Below are 22,921 nucleotides of genomic sequence, written 5' to 3' on the forward strand. Positions count from 1 at the left end.
ATTCAGAGACTTAAACCACATTGTACAGTTGTACTCTCCTTTTCCCTTTCCCCTAAAGACGTGTGTAAATACAATAAAAAGCTGCTAAAAATTGTTAAGTTTTGAAAACTTAAAACTTTTTAGGCCAAGCATATTCCATTGAGCTTTCAGCCTTGATGTGTCCCCCATCAACAACATAGTAGAAGCAGTTTTGGGAATTAAAATGAAGGTCATTCACCAGCATGTTATGTGTAACAAAAGTTACCCATCAACAATGAGGCAATGAAATAAGGGTGGGTTTAGACAGCTGAGCACAGTGGGTATCTCTGCGGCTAAACAGCAGCACTGCTGGGGGAGGGTATTCATATTATGCTGCTTCTTCTCTTCCTTCTACCCCCTGCTCATTTGCACTGAACAGATGCGCCCCAAACGGCATGTGTTTCAGTCTTTCCCAGGATTACCTGAGCATTATCTGAGATTCTGAATCTGGCCATAGTATGTAGGCTTGGGGAAAGGCTTGAGGAAAAACCGCGGAGAGGGATGGGACCGGACCCTGACACAAACACGGACTCTGTCCTCTTTCCTCTTCCTTCTTCATTGACTGGAGAAACAAGTGGGTCAAGCGGAGTTTATCTCATAATGGATCATCCAACAACATTACACAAAGGAAGCGACACTCAGCGTAACCAGCTACAAGTGCCCTTTGACTTCCCTCCTTCCAATAGAAACATGTAAACAACTATTTGATTCAATGGAATCTAAGATTAAAAGGAATATATAAGTGCCCTGGTAATACAGAAATTCAACAAAACTCCCAATCCCTATCACACACACTCCACAAAGACACAGCATATCTCATGCATAGTGGTTCATAGTGTGCATATATATATATATATATATATATATATATATATATATATATATATATATATATATATATATATAATTTCCCAAGTTTTGGTTCTATTTTAAACTGGAAAATTGTGTGTAGAGGTGAGAAGGAAATGCATTCGTAGAAAAAGATGCCCAAAAACTTCTGTCTGAAATAAAGCTTTGGAGAATTCTAATGTTATCTTGCCTGTCAGCAAAATCCCAAGAAAGAGCCAAGACTTTATTTTTAACTTCTTGGACAGAGTGAGGCACTGGAATTCTGAGAACTGGGGCCTAAGAGAAAGAGAAGTTGGGGAAAAAAGGATCCGTTTTTCTATATTTTTTATTTTAATGATGTCGTTAATTCTCAAGAGGCTTTCTTTACATTGATTCACATGAAAATGACGGTCGACGACAGTTACCTTATGTTGAGGGGTTAGGTGACTACTTGCTTAACACTGCAAGCGATAACGTTTCTAGCGAAGTTTTGCAACGCAGGGCAAGATGATAAACAAAGCCACGTGTTGAAGGAGAGTTTCCAAAAGGGGCGGGTCTGAAAACATTTCCGGTAACTTCGCTCGCGGATATAAGTGCAGATGCGCACACAACGCATCAGAAAAGTCATCAAACGCTGACCAGGAAGAGAAAATAAAGCACAACAAAATAAAGGCATTTGCACTGTACACTATTTTTATTTGTAGCCGTTTCGTTCAGCGAAATATTCGAAGATGCCATTTCTTGGACAGGACTGGAGGTCGCCTGGGCAGAGTTGGGTTAAAACTGAAGACGGCTGGAAAAAGTTTACAGACGACAAAAATAACAATGCCACCGAAATGAAGAGGTTAGTGGGCATATTTTGTCGGATTATGGCTTTTACTTGTCAGTTAGCTAATGTAACCCATTGGACAGTTAGCAAAAGCAGACGGATGAAGTCTTTCAAGTCTAGCCACCTATGTAGCCACCTGATTATATGCGTTCCTCAACGTCTTGTGTGTTTTTCCTACCGCAACACTCTGGGAAAAAAAACCCTCCAATTAAATGCAGTTTTTAAGTGTAAAGATCTACGTTGTACGTTTTCTGTGAGTATGTTTATTATTAATACTGCCTTCTTTTAACTGCTCAATCCGTCTTTTGCAGCTCTGGGTATTTGGCTGTTGTTTGTTTTTTTTTTTTTCATCCGCGGTCTGAAACCAAGGTCAATAAGCAAAAATAAATGCCAGTGATGGTTCACAGTCATATGCGTTCCCCGTGCCAGCTGAGTTTCAGGTTACAATACAGCAGTAAATAGCGGGGGTATTGTGTGTTGCGGGCTTAGGCAGTGTTTTGCTTGTTGTTAATCATCTTGCTAAAAATAGCATGAGCACTGATAGGATTAATAGACATCTGTTGGGTACTGTATAGCTTCCAAAACAATTGTATCCAAAGAGGAGACTAGCTACGCAGATTAGAGGTGCGTGTGTTTGGAGGAGGAAGAGGGGGAGAACACACTGCCTGTCCTTACGCCTTGGGTAGCATTGCGTAAGACTGAAGTTAGGGACCGTGTCTCTCTGCGCTGTAGCTCGCAGCTCAGAGGTTTGTTTTTTTTTTTTGAAACATCCCCTTAACCCATGCTTAAGCCACTGCAGTATGCCAAGACTATCACTGTTGATCTGTGAAGAAATATTTCAAGTCAATATTTCAAGTCCCTGACCTGCGAGTGACATAAAATAAGATCAGAGAGAATAAACTGAAATCAGCCTAAACTGAACATGACTGTGTACTTTACAGTTGTAACTAACAAAAGTTCACTGTAATAGAACTGTGTCATATTAAACTTGTAATAATCTGTAGTCTAGTCTGTTTTACTCAGATATATAACTAATGCAAATTATGGTCTCTTCCAGCTACTGCAAAGATGAGGAGTTCAAGGAAAATCTGTTGCTCTCCATGGGTTACGACGTGGCTGCAAAGAAGCGCAAAAAGGACCTACTGAACAATAACACTAAAATTCCTTGTAAGTTTTTACTTTGGCTGAGATTTGGTGGTGAGGGGTAGTTCAAAGTATCTGTACACAGTGGATGTAGACTAGAAATCCCTCAAATGTTCTAATTTTCTGCCCCCTGCAGATTTCCACAAAGACAAATGGATATATGTTCACAAAGCAAGCACTAAGGAGGTACTGTTCTTTCCCTAGTTTTCATACTGAGTGAACAAAAAATACTCCCTACTCTCTGAAAGTAAACATGATTTGATACTAATATCTCCCCCCCCCTTCCCCCTCAGCGCCATGGTTACTGCACGTTGGGCGAGGCGTTCAACAGGCTGGACTTCTCCAGTGCCATCATGGATTCCAGGCGATTCAACTACGTTGTGAGGGTGAGTCGTCACACTGCGATGCCCACACTGACATTTCACACGCCAAAAAGAAAAAAGGGAAGCCTATCATAGAGGAGCAACCCTGGCAGCCAAGGGTTAAACTTTCAGCCGCTGATGCGCCTGGGCGTCTTATCACCTCGCTCCAGACGAGAGGCCCTTTAGGCGGTGTTCCTCCTGCCACATTTTTTCATGGGAGCAGAGAGGCAGCTGCTGTTCGCCGCCTCGTCAGCAGACATACAGAATGGATGGGAAACATGGGCAAGGCCCTTGTTTTGCCAGAGCAGTTTTGCACCGACGCTCAGAAACAAAAAGAAAAGGATGTGCGGTTTCGGCGTTCGGCGCACCGCATGCCAGGCGGCGGCAGTCACGGCGGCGACGTGTGAACGGAACCCGTACACAATGCTGCCGGCCACGGCAAAGTTCTCACTGCGTCCACGTGACGGACAACACACACAGACAGGGTGGTGTCGGAGCACGCGCGGCGTTCGGGAAAGGTCGCGGTGGCCGAGCGGGGATAAACGCGAGCCTGCCGTTGAGAGGGTTCACCGTCAGGCAGCGTCACAGGGTGACAGCTGGGCCGGGAGACGAGAGCACAGCTTGTGACTCACAATCCCGCTACTACCCCCCCCCCCCAAACCCCCCAGACCGGGGCTTTCCAGACACAGATCAGGTCATCATCACCACCACCATCATCAAAGCCAACAGCGTTTTGTGTTTCAGGAGACGCATGTGTCCTGAGGATGCTCGGTCTGTGAAAGGATTGCCTAAGCCACATCATCTTTAAAGACAGCAGCCTGTAAACAGCCCACTGTGTTTTTTTTTTTGGGGTCTTGGCTCTGTGTGGAGTGACCCCTCACCTCGCTAAGAGGAACTTGACTTGACCCCAAGTGAGGTTCCCAAGGGGAGGGCGACACGTAATCCGCCTTGGCGCGAAGTGTCGTCGACAAGGTCGCCGTCACCAGCCGGCTTCCAGAAAACACAGCCACGCGCTCTGGAGCATCCAGAATGAGGGGGCGGGGGGGATGGCTTTAATGCCCGAGCTTTCCGTCTTAATCATCCGATCACAAGGGGCGCTCGAGAGCGCTGCCGCGAGACGGCCGTATCAAATGAACACCAAATGTTACCCCTCCCACGGCCTGCCAGGCCGAAGCTGCATTAACAGCACCGCTGCAGTTTGCTCTGTGCTCTCGGTTACAGGGATCACATTTTAACAAGGGCAGAAAAAAAAGCAGCCATCAGATGCGAGATGTTCAGGGGAAGAATGCCTGGGCCCGGCATTAACCGGCCCCATAAAGATAATGAGAGGGCCGCGGGAGCCTGGCGCAGCAGTGGAAAACTGAGGAGAACCAGCCAAGTCAGAGCTCTGTCGCTAAGTGGAGGCTGAAAGCAGAGACGCACTGTCCTGGGCACAGATAAATAAAGAGAGAGGCACTTCACTGGAGGCCGGGGGGGGGGGCCTGTTTTGCCGGGGTGCTGACATTGGTCACATGCTCCGAGTCCAGGGGGTTGAGCAGGCTGTGTTTCTCCATGATGTCAGAGCGGGGAGAGGGGGGCAGTCACATGCCCGGCATGCCACGCCTGCCTCAGAACACAGAGGGGGAACAAAGTCCCCTCCAGGGCTCTGTTCCTGGCAGTGTCCTGCTTAGGTTCTTGCGCCAGGGGGCGATAGTTTCCAGGGGCAGTACTTTACACAACTGCCCCCAAAGCTCCTTACAAATAATATTTTGTGTTATTCATGCAATGTCCATGTGAAGGTAGGGGAAACATGTCTGAATGCCCTCATTCTATGAAACAAGGGTCTTGATGCACAATGTATCCTGGCACTCAGGTGCACAACATACAACTTGCTGTACCTGACACTAGAAGCACACGGGCATCTATTTTCTTGGTCTTTACATGGACCAGTTCAGGGTAATCTTGTCTGTAACCAATATATATACATTGAGTTTATTCTAAGATTGCTGGAGAAATTGGAACTCTCTACTGCATAGGCCAACTACCATAGTGCCCTAATCAAGAATGCACACTAAGATGGAAGTCATGGAAGAGGCCTGAAGGAACATTGATAGCTATGGATACATGCACGGATGACATTATCTTGGGTGAACCACAGCACCACTCTCTGCTTATCAAGAGAGAAGGGGAGGATGAGCCCGAAAGCCGTCTCCCTCTGAACCAAGCCAGACACTGGTATTTATTTTCTGTGAGCTTTTGTTTCAAAATAAACCCCGCCGAGAGGGAAACATAACAAGACGTAAGCGATGGGGGGAACAGAGAGTCTTGGAGTCTGACGGGCTCCATATTTATGTCTTCTCCCCCTAGCTGCTGGAGCTGATTGCCAAATCCCAACTGCCGTCGCTGAGCGGAGTGGCGCAGAAGAACTACATGAACATTCTGGAAAAAGTGGTGCAGAAAGGTGGGTCAAGAGAGGGAGCAAGAGAGGCCGGAGATGTTGAAATGATTTCACCCAATGAACACCCAACTGTCCCTGACCACCTTTAGGGCTGGTAGGTGGGGGATTTTCTAATTGCTCTGCATGGAAAGAATGACAGAGCAAATGGGACTCTGCGTTATACTGTAAACCAAATGTTCCCTCAGATAAACAAAAAGGTAGGCTGTCTGGGGAATGTTTTAGAGCCTTCTAGTAGGTCATGCCTGAGGAGCGTATTTGTCCTGTCAGCAAGCACACTGTGTTTTGCACCGTTCACTTCCACTTAATCTACTTGCCGCTTCTGTACTACAGTGAAATATGAAAAGCCCTTTTAAAGCCCAACTGCCTTTTCCAAGTATTTCAGGCATTAGTCAATTCCTTTTTTTGGCTTTGGTTTGAATACACGTACACCTGGAATGAAAAGCAAGGTAATCAAGTTTGAAGTAGGAGAATCAGGCTGTATTGTGATTGGGCCAGGTTTAAGGCGTGTTTTGATGTATAGAGTACATCCTGTCACATTCAGTCTTTGCCGTACGTCTAAGGTGCCTTGTGTTCTCTGCCCCCATGCAGTTCTGGAGAACCAGCAGAACGTGCGGCCCATTAAGGAGCTCCTGCAGACATTGTACGTGTCCCTCTGCAGCCTGGTACAGGACATGGGCAAGTCCGTGCTGGTGGGCAACATTAACATCTGGGTGTACCGTATGGAGAACATCCTGCAGTGGCAGCAGCAGCTCGACAACATCCAGATCAACAGGGTGAGTGAGGAAGGGAGAGGAGGCTCATGGGAAATGAAGTCCAGAGTCTAAGGTGCCAGGGCATGTTTAATAGGTTGTGGACTTCATCTCCCATGAACCCATGAGTGAATGCAGCCTAGGTGTGTACCATGGCAGGAGGGAAAGGTGGCACCAGGGATTCCTTTCTGGGTTGCAGTCTGAGAAGGCAAGGTGAAGAATGACAATGTGTCTCTTTGCATCCACAGCCGACGACAAAGGGGATGACGCTGACCGACCTGCCCCCGTGCCTACAGATGAACATCATGCAGCGCCTGTCGGACGGGCGTGACCTGGTCAGCCTGGGCCAAGTGTGTCCGGACCTCAATGTCCTCACAGAGGACCGTCTGCTATGGAAGAAGCTGTGCCAGTACCACTTCACAGAGAGACAGGTACAGAGCACCACTTACCTTACAATTAGATCCTTTAAAAACACAGGTACACACACACACACAGTCTCAAAACAAGCACAGAGCTGCACCATTCTGAGACCACAAACACACACAAGCACTTATACGCACGCGCGCACACACACACACACACACACACACACACACACACACACACACAGACACACACACAGACACACACACGCTCCAACACACTTATACACTCAGACACACACTCCTTGCTGCATTGAAAGTCTGTTATGAATTTGTTTAAACACAGCCCTTATTCAGCTGCTTGAAATTCCATCAGTGGCAGATGCCAACAGCATACTTTTTCAGTAATCAAAACAAGACAACACCTTATTTCCTGTGCACAATCTTTATTTCAACAGGTAGAGTTGTAGAGACTAAGAATAATGGAACTTTCTAATCAGCGATTGGCAACATGACACATTCTCATGAGTGCGTTTCCCACCTTGCAGATCCGCAAGCGCCTGATTGTGTCGGACAACGGGCACCTGGAGTGGAAGAAAATGTACTTCAAGCTGTGCCGGTGCTACCCTCGCAAGGAGCAGTACAGCGACACCCTGCAGTTCTGCACACACTGCCACATCCTCTTCTGGAAGGTGAGAGCTGTCACTCATCTGGTCAGCTGAGCCAGGGGACCGCCCACTTTGTGCTGGCATTCCATGACTCATGTCCTCAGCCTCTGAGACTTGAACTCTTAACCCAGTAGCAGCTGGAGTCTGGGAGCAATGCTGGGCATTCAGCTTTGTTGTTCTTAGTTTATAGCCATGCAAAGCAACCTGGTGGTTCAACTTCATCTGATCCAGAGCTTGTTGAGATGATCTTGAAATTAGTTTCTAAGTCGGCAAAACGTGGCTTTTTTACAAAGTAGTTCTGTCACCCTTTTTAGCCAGGGCAACTCATGTTGCAAATGCAATTTAAATTTCTTGAAACCTCATCAACTTTCAAACAAACATTGTGCGAACTGAAGTTCAAACTCAAAGCCAAATGGGCCTTATGTTCTCGGGCAGAAGTTCAAGTTAGAAGTTAAAATTTGCTCTCTCTCCTTCTTGCAGGACACAAACCACCCCTGCACAGCCAACAACACAGAGAGCTGCTGCATGCCGGTCTCTCCACAGGGCTTCATCAACCTCTTCAAATACTGAGGGATGCCGAGTCACGGCCTTGTACATAGTGTTGATAGTGCAATGGATTCCTGGATGTCTTGAGATGGGTGGGAGGGGGGACTGAACCACGTGTATATGGCAGGGGTGGGGGGTGTAATTTTGGGTACTGGGAAACTTGGTGTGCTGGGCTGAAAATAATAAAGTGACGCAGATGGTACAAAGAAGTACAAAATAAAGTTATGTGTGATTGTGGGTATCAAAACTGGAGACATTCTGGAACTCTGTCAAGAAGGCAGTAGCCAGCATCGTTTAAATTTTTCACACTTATTGAATATTCAGCCGCAAAAAAACAAAACAAAAAACTGCTTCCTCCTGTTTTGTTACTACAATTACACAGAGTGTAGGTATTGTGAGACTTTGTAAGTTAGCCAACTGTGTTGAAAAATACTGGACTGAAAATGTTTGTTTTTTTCAGTTTCAAGACGGGAAGTTTTTTTCTTTTTTAAGATAGGACAAAGTAGGCAAAGAAAACCATGAGATAGACTTGAATATATATATTTTGGAAAGTAGAAAAAGGCGGAAAACGGCAAGTGTCCGTTATAAATGTTTTTTTGCATGGTTTTTTAAGTAAAGGTGGTCAAATATGGGGTAGTGGGACTTCTGAGATGTTATTTTTGCAATTGTTTTTCAAGAATGCTCTCTGACTCTACATGAATGTCTTCTAGCTTTGACCTGGGTAACAGAAGCTCATTCTCTGGACTGTTGAGAGACATGGCTCAGAACGTGTACGATAAAAGTATTGGAGGAATATGTGTTGTCACTAAAATGACTGCTATCGTATATGATACTTTTTTTAAGTACATTTACATTTTTCACTTTTATACATTTGATAATGTTCTCATTTTTATTTCAAAGATTCTCATGTAAATTTGTTATTTTTTTCTGCTGGTAGCTGCACTGCGATATTTTATTGTAATGTAACCAAAGACATTATCAAAGTATGGAGTAACCTGAAGTGCCGTGGGTTAAACACGCATGTAATGATTTCATAGTCATTTTGCCAATCAGAAGTAAACTGCAAGCCTGAAACAGAATGCTTTAGGCTCAGCTTGGGAAGAGAACTTGGAAAGGGGAAGTGTTCAGAAACTGGAACTTCTCCAATAACAAGTCTTTCTCTGTTTGGTAAAATGGTTCAGTCCTGTTTGTTTTGGGCACCTGCATGAGGCAATATGTATTTCTAAAATATGATTTTTTTTCATTTTGTTATATATTTTGTTGTCTGAGATCGGTGGCCAGGAAAGCAGCCAGCCTATCACTTCAGTAGCAGCTGTGTTGTCCTTATTTGGGCCTTTGCTCCAAAACGCCATAGCAGTACGAATGAAATGCTGTAAGTGAGGTGCTGTGCTACGGTGTCATGGTGTTTCATTGGATGAATAAAGAACCAATCACCCTGCTGTATTGTGATGTCTCTGACTGCCCCCCCCCCTTATGCCCTGCATTCACCACTTGTTGTGGACTTAAATATTTTTGAATAATGAATCTTCAAGTGTGCATTTCATTTGCTGCAATTACCACTGAACTATGGGTTGCATCAATACATTAACTGCACATTCTTGCTAATACGCACAATGGACAGCATACAGAGTAACATCTGGCTTTTTTTCCACAGTACATACATATTTTATAGCACATAAGATGAAGTACTTTATCATGGCACACTTGGTATATGAACCAATAGCCTTTTGATCCTTAGTTACATGTTCCTACCACAGTTCAGTAATGTTACTTCACACTGCCCCGCAAAATTAGACAGTCTTCTAATATCTTGATACCTGATGAGATTTCAGATCAGTTTAGAAAACACATTTTTAATTTTGTAAGCTTAAGCAAATAAATAAATAACTAAAGGGATCAGGACCCAAAGCAACAACAGAGCCTCTCCCGACACCTTAAGATTAATGACTACAGCTCCACTCTGCCCCCTTCTGGTAAAAATTGGTTATCGGTTCACCCAAACCCCTGCCAAGTGACATGAATAGCAGTTTCTGCAAGGCAGGCTTAATATAGCTCAAAACAAGTGTGACATTGCATTGCACATGTTTTCCTTCGTCTTGTTAAACAGAGAGGAACCAACACACAACCAAGTAAAATGCATTTATTTTTTCTCAGGCATTGCAAAATGGTTTAGTTAAATTAATAAATTAACTCTTATAACCTTTACAAATATATTTATGTCTTTGCTTGGACAGTATCACAAAGAAAAATTTGCATTAACACCAATTTTTCAACCAAGTGAATTCACATTTGGTTTACTAACAGTGTATGACGAAATATTATAATTCATTCAATAAATAAAAGCAGTCAACAAACAATTGAAGAGGTTGGTGAAGCAGGCATTAGACCGGTCAAACTGGGGTCACTGATGTGCATGGAAAACCTGGTATTGCAGCTCTATCCAGGTATAAAAACTACAGGTATTTCCCACACCTAGTACCTACTGCTGCCCTCTGAAAGACAAAATGACCAGCAATTTACCTTTCAACTATCTTTCTTTTAATCCTTTTTCACTTTTTTCAACCTACTCTCAAAATCGCCAATTGTGCATTAAGTGAGATGGATACAACAATTTCCCTCCAACAATTTTTTTGCACTACAAGTCCCACAGTGCACCACAACAGAGCTGACACCAAATGAAGGATAGGTGCCATCTCCACTCACATCATTTGATTAACTTGCAGGCACCCAACTGAGGTGCTGAGCAGTGTGACGCAGGGACCCTGTTCGACTTAACCCTCACCCTCCCTTCATGCTGTGCTCCACCACTGCTGCTGGTCATGGTAAAGTGAACGATACACCTTGCCCGAATGAACCACTAGGGAGCCAAGATTGTCATTTCACAGGGATATATGATAGAAACTTGAAATAAACCCCACGGGAATTGATTAGTTGAATGCACCAAGTACATTCCAAGCCAATGGCTCTTATAGCGATGATATATTAATGCTTGGTACATCCAACCAAACACTTCACTTTGGTTTGCCTTTGTAGAAATATCCTAGGTGTTTTTTACATACAGTGTATCCATGAAATATAATGAACGAACAGAGAGATCTCCTATGCTGGAATTGTTGGTTCAGGTCTGACCAGAGAACAGTCATGCTGACTTCATTGGCTGAGGTCTGACAGGTAATGCACGGCTCACATCTTCCTTCATATTGGGCACTGCAGCCTGCCACCTGCTTTGATTGACTGTGCGTTACTGTCACAAATCAGGGCACTATAAAAGTTAGGGGTTACTGCCCCTAAATCCATTAAACCAACAGTAAGCTACCTGGTAAACAGAAATGTAAATGTGCTATGTAAATGTGCTATCAGCACTGGGGTGGGAGTGATTTAAACAGTTGGCTAACATTTCTGATTTTCAATTCCACAGAGGAAACAAAATTGAAAATTGAAATAACACCCTACACTGAAACTAAGAACATTTCACCCTTCTCTATGTGAAACACTACAATCAGTTTGGACCAACTGCAACCTGGGTTTGAAGTTTTGTGCCTAACTGGTTAGTCACAACCAGGCTAAATGGCAGTAGAAGAATTATTTTAGCAATGCAACTTGATGCTCTAGTATTTGCCTCTGCCTTGCCTGCAAATGGTATGGAAGCCTATATCGATAATTGCTTTACATAAAAAATTGCTACTTTGCAATCAGTTTCACTAATTTTAAAGCCCCAATACATGTATAAAATATAACTGCAGCATTAAGGTATAATGATGTACCATTCTGCTTGTCAGAGGAAACATTCAGTGTTTGGTTGTTAGTTTTTCTACCAGAAATAGCTAGCATTTCCATTGCAGAATTTGAGACTGTACCCCCAGCTCCCAGTCAGACAGTTGAGTGCTGAATGAACCCTTAGCCTGCCTGAAAGAACCCCGCCTGGGAGGGAAGCTTTGGTTGAAGCACCATGGTAATGCAGGGGCCGAAGCTGAGGTTGCCTGTCTTGCTGTGGACGACTGCATACTGACCACTGCCTCAATGGTCAAACCAAAAAATAACCACTACTGCAGGACTGCAGGACTGACAATGCATGAGAGACAGTATTTTACAGAATTCCCCATCTGTAGTGATTTGCATGCAAAAAGGAAACAACTAAATATACTGTCCTACCCTGTTCACTTTGTCACTTTTATACTGTATCACCACTGCACTACGCAAATCCTCTCCATTGACACAGACAGAAAAGCTTTCTACATTTAAGCAAGCACATACAATTTAACTCACCCAAGCTGTCACCAAACTAGACCATACATTACACAGCTTCTTCCAATGCCACAAAAATTCAGTGCGTCTATGTTCACAACGGCATTTTACATGCCACATAAAAGTATTTTACAGTTTAAACAAAGACATTATGCTGAATTTCATTTCAGAAGCATGTTAGATCAATTCAGCATAAACATAACATAACATAAACAACAGAGGTGTTCTATCTACAAAGAAACCGACGATCTCTATTGCCAGGTGCAAAAGACTGCATTTCTCCACTGCAAATGAATCATTTCAGCAATTTCAATACAATTTCAATACCCCCCACACTATACTTGCATGCATGCCCACTTCAATTCTGTGCAAAAATGTTGTAGTTAACATAGCAGAAAGATCAGTTTTTAAGCAAAAGGAAAAGGTCAGCTCCTGAAGAGAAGCCATTTCAGAAGAGGTGGCTACTTTCAGGGGGTATGAAGAGTTTGTACCCCTATTTTAATCTGTGTGTTTAGGATAAATTCATTGATAACATGTGCATTGCAGGACATTGAGTGGAGGCAGTTTTAACAGAATAACTTCAATTCCTTGATTATCGGTAAAACCAATCAGCTTCAGCAGCACTAACTACACTTGCCACAAATGTAAAACATTTTCATTACTCTCCACTAATATTCACATAACATTCTTTTCAGAGACTTTACATCTCACATATTCCACACTACTGGTAAATAATATCACCTAAATTATATCATTGTCTAAAGCTATTATTTTCTGAAATGTGCCCTGGTTAGAATGCCTAGAGACAAATTAACTGCCTTTGTACCAGAATCCCATTTACCGAGTCATTCTGAAGCTGTTGGCAACATCAGAGCCCAGAGTCAATCTAACCGCAAAGCACTTTGTCCATTTGTGCGTTACCATGTTTTAATTCACTTTTTGTTCATTTCTTTTACCAAGTTCATGGTGTTGTACAAGCATTGGAAAAAGAAACCCTTTTCTTGAATTCCCTCCTCCAAGTTAGGGGCGACATGCACTGCAGTTAGACTGAATTTGGGGTCCTGTGTCTGTGACCCTGTAGAGTTTTGCAAAAACGAGAACAGATTCACAAACTCATCAACACAGCTTTCTAATTAGAGGCCTGCCTACTGTCTGTGGGCTCACAAATCCCAGCCTCAGGTGGGACATACACCCTCCAGGCTGCGGAGGCTGAACCGTAATGAATGCCAGTGGATGGTTCACTGATGCTGATGCTGATGCTGCCACCCAGTGGTTAATGTGCAGACTGCGTAGCCACGCCCCTCCTGGGCAGGGCCAGCTCAGTGTAGCCGGTTGCCGCGGGAGCTCCGTGGCCCTTCACTGTCGGTCAGGAGGTCGTTGCTGTGATATGAGAGCCGAGGTTCCCGATGATCCACGTTGCGGTCTGGCGGACCTGCAGCCATGGGGGGGAGGATCACTGTGATGACCATAGCGTAGCCAGGCATAGCCAGGAAACAGCAAGGGGCAACAGTGCCAAGACACACACAGGGATCAGGACATTTCCGCTGCATCCACAAGAAGCATACACTTATTTTCATGACTGGAGTTTCAGTAAGGGCATTGGCAGGCAAGCCTAAAGCACTCAAAACCTTTGGGGCTGCATGAGAGGGGACTCAGGGAGTGGAACTACATCACAAGAGGGGAAAGGTTTGATCAGGTGTCACCCTCATACAGATGTTCGACTCCAGTGAGCCTAACGCTGACCGAATGTTGACAGCGACAGAATCCACACAGTCCACAGACGAACATCGAATGGAGACAGCATACCAGACACGGCGACCGTAGCACATTATGGAATGTACAATCTAGCACGTGATGAACACCACATCAAATTCAAACACATCAAACACTTTGAGGGGAATGTTATGGTCATTAATCACAAGACCTATATGCAAGACGCGTTACAGCGGTATAATCAAAATGGAGACCAAAACAATGAAAAAAAAAACGCTTTGGCAATGACAGTGAGCAACATAAATATCTTGGACCATAAACAGCATGCTACATAAGCAAGAGGCAATATGGCAAGAGAGTTCTTAGTCATCTATACCCTAAAAGACGGTGACCCAATACACAAGCAGTCAAAACAAATCACTCACCTGAAAGCTCGATCACGTAAAAAAAAACACTACGATGCCATACACAACACCAGACACTCAATAAAGCATTAACACCTTGCTGATGCCATTTGCCGTAATGACGGATTCTCACATCAGCTGCCTGGAGGCTTTCTCTGCTGCAGAGCATTCCATTCTCTGTCACCACAGCAGTCCCGCACTCCCAGCAGGTCCCTACAGTTTGGCTGTGCAAAACCTGTTTGCACCACTCAGCATAGGTTCAATTTCTATATGTGGGGAGTAATTATTTTTGACTGCTGGTGTATAAGCATAATCAAAGACGCATTACTGCTCTTACTACCTTTGTTGGCACCTTATTACCCATGCTATGCAATCTCGACCAACTTTGACCTGTAATCAAAATACAAACTTATTGGTTGTATAGTTATTCAATCATGACTTGAATAACTTTCAAAAAACACAGAATTTCCATGGTAAAAATCCAGAAGGTTCATACATGCTACAGAGGATTTCCCAAGGTTTTCAAGCCTTTTATCACGCACTAAGAAAGGCCTAAACCACCAAAACTTCCAAAACTTCCATGACAGCAGCAGTGAGTGAGGAAATCAAAACCATGTTGCCATATTGCCAGCCCTGAAACTACTGTACTATACTGTAACATGCAAGCACTAGCCCAGCTATGGCAGAAAAGAGAACTGTAGTTACCACGGGTTAGTATAGGTCGCACAAGGGAACGTTCTCCCTTTCAGAGTTCTGTATGATCCACTCAATAGCATCCCAGCCCTACAGCAACACACAAAGGAGCAACACACCAAGGGGTTTATAGAAATCGCACTCTAGGCTTCTGTGAGGACAGGGTTTTATAATGTTGTGATAAGCAGCCGGTCAGCTGAGGTGACTCGGATGCGCGGTTTCCTGTTGCCGTGGTTCCATCTATTTTGTCGTAGAAATTCGTTTTCCCTAAAAACAAGGGAAGACACTTCCCTTTTAGAAATAGTAAGCACTTCTTAAAATAGCGCATGAAAATACCGCAAAAAAAGGTTTTCCATTCTATCTTCCACATATTTCTCACTTTTGGCAGTTTTCTGATTTTGTCATTGAGGGAACTGCCTATGATCACCATACTATCATGAACTTCCTCCTTTAACTGTGACTCATTTGTTTTTCTTCCTCTCGACCTTCTTTTTCCACTTTCGGTACTGGTAGATGTAGTACCCTTACAGAAAAGTGGATCACGGTTTAAATGAAGGCAGATTACAACACCCCTCCTCCTATCATCTCTGGCATAGCCACTACAGGCTGTAGTTTAAACTGAAAGCAGAATTACTTGCCATTTGAGAATCTTGACAAAAAAATCCATTTGATCAAGCAATTTGCTTAAACAAAACAATATCTAATAAAATTGAGATTCTCAGGTTTGAGGCAGAATTAAAAGCCTTCCTACAATAAGTAAAAATGTTGTGTGTGATTTGAAGGTCAGGGAGTATGTCACAATTAAACTACCCCATGTTTCTGAATTTCAACTACACAAATCTCTACTTTAATGCGATCCTAATTTTCTAGACCACAAGACCCTGGGCAAGGCTGTGTTTAGGTCTGTAAGTCTTCCCTCTATTAGGTTTCCACTTCTGACCAAAAAAACACAACAGCACTAATGGGGCCAAGAGACAATACGTTATTTTATAAATACTGTAAAGACTATATCATTTTTCAAAGCCATATAATTCTTCACATTTAACATGATTCACAATTCAAACACACAGTTCGTAGTTTGTAAGTAGTCACTCCTCTTTCTTCCCCAAAATACCCCAGTCTTTAACATAAACACACCCTCCCACATCACACCTGGCCAGTTTGGTTCCTCTACTACACATGGAAAACTGATTTATACTAACAACATTTACAGATTGTTACAGATTATTATAGGTAGTATTACAATCCCCCTCAGCTATGTAAGTACACTATATGGGCAAAAGTATTCGGACGCCCGACCATTACACCAACAGGGACTGTAATGACATTATATTCAAATACATATACTTTAATATGGAGTTGGTCCGCCTTTTGCAGCTATAACAGCCTCCACTCTTCTTGGAAGGCTTTCCACAAGATTTTGGAGTGTTTCTGTGGGAATTTGTGCCCATTCATTCTATAGAGCAGGGTTTCTCAATCCTGCTCCTAGAGGCCCACTGTCCTGCACGTTTTCCATCTTTCCCTGCTCTACCTACCTGACTGAACTCATCAGTGGCACTTTTGATTAGCTGAGCACACCTGATTTAATCAAGAGCATGTTAATCACACTAATCAGGTGTGTTTGGAGTAGGGATAGATATGCAGGACAGTGGGCCTCCAGGAGCAGGATTGAGAAACACTGCTGTAGAGCATTTATGAGGTCAGGCACTGATGTTGGACGAGAAGGCCTGGCTCGCAACCTCCGTTCCAGTTCATCCCAAAGGTGCTCGATGGGGTTGAGGTCAGGGCTCTGTGTGGGCCAGTCAAGTTCTTCCACACCAAACTCATCAAACCATGTCTTTGTAGTCCTTGCTTTGTGCACTGGGGCACAGTCATGTTGGAATAGAAAAGGGCTTTCCTCAAACTGTTGCCACAAAGTTGGAAGCATAGCATTGTCCAAAATGTCTTGGTATGCTGAAGCATTAAGATTGCCCTTCACTGGAGATAAGGGGCCTAGCCCAAACCCTGAAAAACAGGTGTGGCCAAAAACTTTTGTCCATATAGTGTATCTGTGCAGGGGATATAAACTAGATAACCATAATAATGCACTGAGGGACTGTTCCATCCTGGACAATACCATACTGTGCTATACTGTACTGGACTTTACTGTACTCTACACTACATAACCATACTGTACTGTATTATACTGTCCTGTACTGTACAAGACTGCTGGACTGAACCATGTTGTACTGTACTGCTGGACGTTACTGTACTCTACTGTACCGGATTGTATTGGAACATACTGTACTGTACTTTATTATACTCTACTGTACTGGACCATACTGTACTGTGCTGGACTTGACTATTTTACAGTACTGGATCATACTGTACTGAACTTTACTGTACTCTAAATGTACTGGACCATATTGAATCACACTGTACAGGATTGTGCTGGACTGTACCTTTCTGGCATTGGCAGACATGGTGAGAGCCATCAGCCCCTCCAGGTAGCTGCTCAGACTGACACCCTTCACCGTGATGATGGCCTCCTGTGTCAGAACAGTGCTGTGGGGAAGAGTCACAGGGATTACAGCACTGTGACACATACCTGACTCGAGCAAGCACGCTAAACTGTGTGCACACAGCAAAACCTACCAAAAAAACTACCAAAGCTGGTGATGAGGTCATGGCTCTGGAGTGCACTGGACACATATTTTCAGTACATTATCACTTATTCCCTTACACAGTGTGTTTTCTATGTATTACTTATTTTGCAGTATGTTATCAATGTGATGATACATCTGGAATCAACCAAGGTAAACTTCATTGGATAAAAGGAGTTCTCCACTGAGAAATGGTTCATTGATACATTGTTCTCAAAGCTTGAAGATGGCTGTCATTCTTATTCTTATTCTCTTCCTTCATGTCCTGAAGCAAGACTGGTATTCTACAACCAAAGCACAACCGTAACTTGTCTGTCACCTGAACATAAACGTGTGATATCTTTCCTTCATCCAAATGGCTCATCTCAGCTTGTCTCGCCTCACTCCATCCAGTGAGTATAAGGATTTGTGGATATGTGCAGGCTGTGAGCTGACTAAACTGCCGTGTCGATCTAAAAACCTGTGTCTGCTATCCCCCAATGCAGACAAAAGCTGAGTGGATCAGCTCTGCACCAACTTTGGACTGGTGCCCACACACAAGCATTCTGAGGACGTGTTTTGGTTCCTGACTAGCAAGTAAAGTAAAAGAGTAAAAAGAGAGAAATCAGTACCAATTTCAACAACACTGGTTTCAAAGGAGAGGATGTTAAATTAAATGAGTAATTTTTTGAGTGGGGGTGACGTGAAGATCCCCCTTAACCTTATTTGAGCAAAAAGGGAGAGGGAATGAAGAAGAGCATGTGTATAAAAACAGGGATCCTTTACTTACACTTCGGGGTTCTCTGGGTGGGGCCTGTATATCAGACGCTCATCAACCGACACTAAATTAGTCAGAGTGATCTGCAGAGAGACAGACACACACATCTCTCAGTCTTGGTCTCATTCTGCCTTCATTCCCACTCGTGGTCTCTCCAGCTGTAGGAGCTGGGTACAGCTAATGTAATCCAGCAGACCTCTCAAACGTGACAATTTTGTAAACAGAATGCATTGACTGAGATGCCAAAGAGACCAACTTGAGTTCCAATATTTGTCTCCTGTGCTACATCCACCACATCATGCATCTGTATGAAATACTGGCATTATCATCAAATTAACGTAATTTATTTGGAATCATTTCAGTCTAATTACATAAATGAGCACACTGACTGAGATATATTGAAAAATTAATTCACTTTTATCTATTTAAAAAACACATGCTCTGTTTTTAGTGGTAGCCTCCCGTAAAGTCATTCTTACCCCTGGTAGGCTTGCTGAAGCCAGAATCTGAGTTCATCTGAAATGATTTGACAATTCATGTCGGTTCACATTTCGATTTTCAAGTGCACCTGGGCCCTTAACATATCCACGTAAAGATGTGAACGCACATTTTCAATGACCGCTGGACACAAAAACAGTGGGCCGTATAATAGCAGTGGACACATGGTTATCCTTCTAAATGGATTCTGAAGGAAATGAGCTATATGTGCGTCTATCGCAACTGCGCGCAGTGAACACACTGCTTTTGGAAAGGATGCATCACAGCGGATTTTGGAGAAATGGGGCTCTCAATAAACACCCATTCCATCAGATGCTCAGTCAACTTGTGCCTCAGGAAGTGGTCACCAATGTGAGATCATATTTTGCGTCAGAATGTAATACAAACTGCACCGAAACCACAACTGGCCTATTCTTATGCAGGAGCAGTAATGACAAACATGACAAATATCACCGACTCACTTCCTGTAAACAGAGACATCTGCTGTCAAACCACCAAAATTTTGGGGCAAACCACCACCAGGTCATTTGAAGAGGACCTGGGTGCACACTCAAGTTTGATAAAACCTTTCACACCTGACTAAACAAATCACACTTTGGTAATCAACAAAACAAACAGTACCAGAAAATCCCCTCCAAACAAACCACATGTGAAAACACCGTAACAGTCAATTCCACGTGTACAGCCAGCTCCTGTGATGTAAAAATTATGCCTAGGAGATAAGCAATCACAATTCATGGCCCCTCTGAGTTCATTAACTGCATGTGTCGTTTTGTTGGATCAAAATGAATGAGAAACTCAAGTCACATTTGTTGAACAGAGCTCCATTTCCTTCTTCTCCGGGTCCACTATGGAGTGTTCCTTGACATAGGTAAGGGTCCTGTTGGTTCCCAAAATCTAAACAGGGACAAGAACACACCAAACCAGCTAACCGTCAGTTTTCACACACCCTCTGCCTCTGTAGAGTTAACTTTGTGTTGTTCAAATCTGTATTAGTGTCATTTTCATGATTAATCATTATTATAAACAGTGATTGTTATGTGATTCATATGTTAGGGATGGGACAGTCTATTTTGACAAAATGTTGAGCTGGTGTTCAGCAGCTGCAGTGACAAACTGCTCATCATAAGCATAGGCCAGTAGCCACGATTCTCTGTGCTACCAACAGCTGTATCGCTTATGAAAGCCATAGAGGCGACAGAAAACCACTTCAGAGGTCATGTGACTGCAGCGTTTGTAGGGAGGACCACCTAGGAACTGACCGCTCGGACGATGCCCGGCAGACCCCACTCGGTGCTGAGTAGCCGGTGGCTGTGGAGACGTCCATCTGTGTCCATGTTCCTGTCCAGCACGTCCACTCCAACCACACTAGGGTTCATGGGATTGGGGTACTTCCTCATGGCGGCTTTGATGACCGTCTCCCAGGGGTAGCTGCGCATGCAACACAGCAAAGCAGAGCGGAGCGAGTCCACAGCATTAGCTTATCGCAGCCCCACGCACATAATGCAACGTCTTTACCACAGGCAGCTTCGAAGAGGAATTCCCGAACAGCCGGCACAAAATCCCGTAGTTTGTGATATCTTCTTCCTTTTTTCGCCCCGTACAGCGTCCGCCTCCTCACCGTTTGAGTGACACCGATGAAGTGAAACCGCTCTGTTGGCATTTCATCATGCTTGGTGATGATGGATGCATTGGAAAGCTAAGTGTTACAGTGTTGTTTGGTTTTTAGCATGAAAAACTAACCGCGACAGATACAATCAATTTGCAACTTCGAATTTCATCTTGTATTTAGATTTAGCCTACTGTGTTGCAATTTTAACAGCTTTTTATGAATAAAATGATCGTTTCTGATCCAATGCTGTTAAAGCCGTGGTGAACTAAGAACAATATGGGGTAAATCTTCAATAACGCAGTTCACGCTGGGCGGGCGATGACATTAGATCTATAGCCTTTTTAAAAGGTATACTGTATTTCTGTTTATTACTGAAAACAGGCTGGATCAATTAAATTAAATTACTAACCAATCTCTTATCTTTAATTATTGGGCAGTAACTAACTAGTCAGTTAAATATCCACGTAGTTTGACTTGTATGATACGGATCCACGACGCTGGCCAAGGGACGATGTAGGCATTCCTGAGTAAATTCCATTGTTTCAGTTGCTGCATGCGGCACCGTAACGGTAGTCTGCATGCATGCTACACTGCTCTAGGCTTTCCCAGCCAGAAGTAAAATAACTTGGGAAATCCAAATGAATTGCGTGTGATGCATAGACCTAGCTGGCGTGAGAGACCAGTAGAAATACGATGGATAAGGATTTATCCGTGCAGTTTTGGATTATAATCTACAAGTAGGCCCACGCAAATCAAACGCTGTACGCAAACCATGCACACTTAAAATCTAAAACCGACAACTATAGTCGTACAAGCGTGTTAAATATATAGAATGCACGAGGATACACACATTAATATGTTGCTTCTCTCATTCCAATAACTTATTATTCATTGAAATATTCCTTACGTGTCAGTTACATTAAATGCATAGCTATGTAGCTGGCTAGATGGCTACTTTGCTAAAATGTAAACTTGACATTGCAGCCTACCTGAATATGTGTTCCGTGCTCCAGATCTTCATTTCCTCGCTCGATGGCCCTCACCTCTGCTTTCCCGAGAAACCCCGATTCCCCCGGTTCCCCCAAAATTATCTTCGTGACCGGTACATTTTCTACAGAGAATAGCGTCACTCATTCTAATGTGTTGCACCCGCCCTAAAACAATGACAGCGGCCAATAGAGAAACAGCGCAGGCCTTTTGACGCATTCCACAAAGGCATTCACGCGGATCAATTCTGCACGGACTCACCGCGATACTGTGCAGCCTTTCTCCCTTCTACATCGGTTTCAGTGCTGTTACTGGGGCCGAAGAATTCAGGTGCCGACGTGCAGCCAGTACGACGTTAACTTTTTAGTCATAATGTAATCTGCATTTGAAATGTGCTTAACTAGCATCATCTCAGCATTCTACCTACCATGACACTGAAACCCGCCATTGTTAGTTTGAATTTTTCATACACAATAAATCTCAGGTAACATTTGTAGATAAGATCTGTTGTAACTAGTTGAAGCTATAGTCACGGTCCTAAATGCATGCAGAATATTTGCGCAGTGCTTTGTTCCCCCTCTTAAGCTTAATTGAAAATAAAATATGAAATATTAATTGAACATCTTGTTTTCTGTGGACTGATGTCTCATCTCAATCCAGAGTACATTTCAGCATGTAGCTGTAGGGTTTCAGCTTGCACCTACAACAAAGAAATATCACCATTGTTGTAAAGAACTCACTCATGTTAAAGGTAAGCTTTGCAGATCATCAAAAGTGTGGAAAGAACAGTGGCTAACCTCAACTAAAGTCATTTTTTAATTGATTTGAAACTCATTTGAAAGTGGCATAATCTGATTATGTCAGTGATCCATGCAGAATACCAGTATACTACTGTACAGTCACCAGAGCTGGGTGTGCCTTAAAACCAGGTTGACCAAGGTGCAGAATCATATCATTATGGCAGCAGTTCTGTGCCCTGCAAAGTGGAAAGGCATGAAGTAAGCAGACCTAAGGCATGCACAAATTTGAAAATACACCAAATCTCAAAGCAGTGCTCGTGCCAGTCCAGCCAATCAAGTAAAACTTTAGATTTACTGAAATTGAAAAGATGGTGGACAGTCTACAGATACAGAAAGGCAAAAGGCCTCTGGGATCTCTGAGGCACTGGGGTCTTTATCTATGATGTATTTTATCTGAGTAACAAGCACAAATATGTGTGTATAGCTTGCTAGAACTGTTAAAAAAAGTTATTTGCTAGAAAGTTAGACATTGCTGTCATGATATATCTCACTAACAGACTGCTCACTGCCAAACCTCCTGTGCTACTGTTTACATTCTCACTGCTTGCCCTAGCATTTGCCATCCTGACCAAACTCAGGGTGTAAATTCCCTGCGATTAAGGGATTTCACCTACAGCCTGTTGCGTAC

At 43.5% G+C, this 22,921-nt stretch overlaps 2 protein-coding genes across 3 annotated transcripts; one reads left to right on the forward strand and one right to left on the reverse strand.

Moving 5' to 3' along the window:
- Window positions 1-1,457: 1,457 nt before the first annotated feature.
- Window positions 1,458-8,777, forward strand: fbxo32 (F-box protein 32). The gene is made up of 9 exons (XM_036538826.1): window positions 1,458-1,690; window positions 2,733-2,842; window positions 2,955-3,004; window positions 3,112-3,204; window positions 5,527-5,620; window positions 6,206-6,390; window positions 6,615-6,797; window positions 7,277-7,420; window positions 7,877-8,777. Exons 1-9 carry the CDS (start codon window positions 1,578-1,580, stop codon window positions 7,964-7,966), a joined length of 1,062 nt encoding a protein of 353 aa, XP_036394719.1. The 5' UTR covers window positions 1,458-1,577; the 3' UTR covers window positions 7,967-8,777.
- Window positions 8,778-10,298: 1,521 nt separating this feature from the next.
- On the reverse strand, window positions 10,299-21,670 carry prelid3a (PRELI domain containing 3A). Of its 2 annotated transcripts, XM_036539886.1 has the most exons (7): window positions 21,496-21,670; window positions 20,157-20,325; window positions 19,702-19,791; window positions 18,409-18,479; window positions 17,439-17,541; window positions 15,010-15,087; window positions 13,549-13,619 (listed from the first exon to the last, which is right to left on the reverse strand). In XM_036539886.1, exons 1-6 carry the CDS (start codon window positions 21,525-21,527, stop codon window positions 15,016-15,018), a joined length of 537 nt encoding a protein of 178 aa, XP_036395779.1. In that variant the 5' UTR covers window positions 21,528-21,670; the 3' UTR covers window positions 13,549-13,619; window positions 15,010-15,015. The 2 variants fall into 2 exon arrangements, with proteins under 2 accessions (XP_036395780.1, XP_036395779.1); XM_036539887.1 differs by lacking the exon at window positions 15,010-15,087 and having other exon boundaries at window positions 10,299-13,619.
- Window positions 21,671-22,921: the final 1,251 nt, after the last annotated feature.

The sequence above is a fragment of the Megalops cyprinoides genome, chromosome 10 (assembly GCF_013368585.1).
Source record: "Megalops cyprinoides isolate fMegCyp1 chromosome 10, fMegCyp1.pri, whole genome shotgun sequence".
In the NCBI taxonomy this organism is placed as follows: domain Eukaryota; kingdom Metazoa; phylum Chordata; class Actinopteri; order Elopiformes; family Megalopidae; genus Megalops; species Megalops cyprinoides.

Excerpts from the sequence above, each read along its gene's own strand:
- prelid3a (XM_036539886.1), bottom strand. The coding sequence starts at position 21,527 with ATGAAGATCTGGAGCACGGAACACATATTCAG. Across the intron at positions 20,326-21,495 it reads AGCACGGAACACATATTCAG|CTACCCCTGGGAGACGGTCA; the intron begins GTAGGCTGCAAT and ends TTGCATGCGCAG. Across the intron at positions 17,542-18,408 it reads CACCCAGAGAACCCCGAAGT|CACTGTTCTGACACAGGAGG; the intron begins GTAAGTAAAGGA and ends TCTTCCCCACAG.
- fbxo32 (XM_036538826.1), top strand. The coding sequence starts at position 1,578 with ATGCCATTTCTTGGACAGGACTGGAGGTCGCCTGGGCAGAGTTGGGTT. Across the intron at positions 1,691-2,732 it reads AATGCCACCGAAATGAAGAG|CTACTGCAAAGATGAGGAGT; the intron begins GTTAGTGGGCAT and ends GGTCTCTTCCAG. Across the intron at positions 6,391-6,614 it reads ACAACATCCAGATCAACAGG|CCGACGACAAAGGGGATGAC; the intron begins GTGAGTGAGGAA and ends TTGCATCCACAG.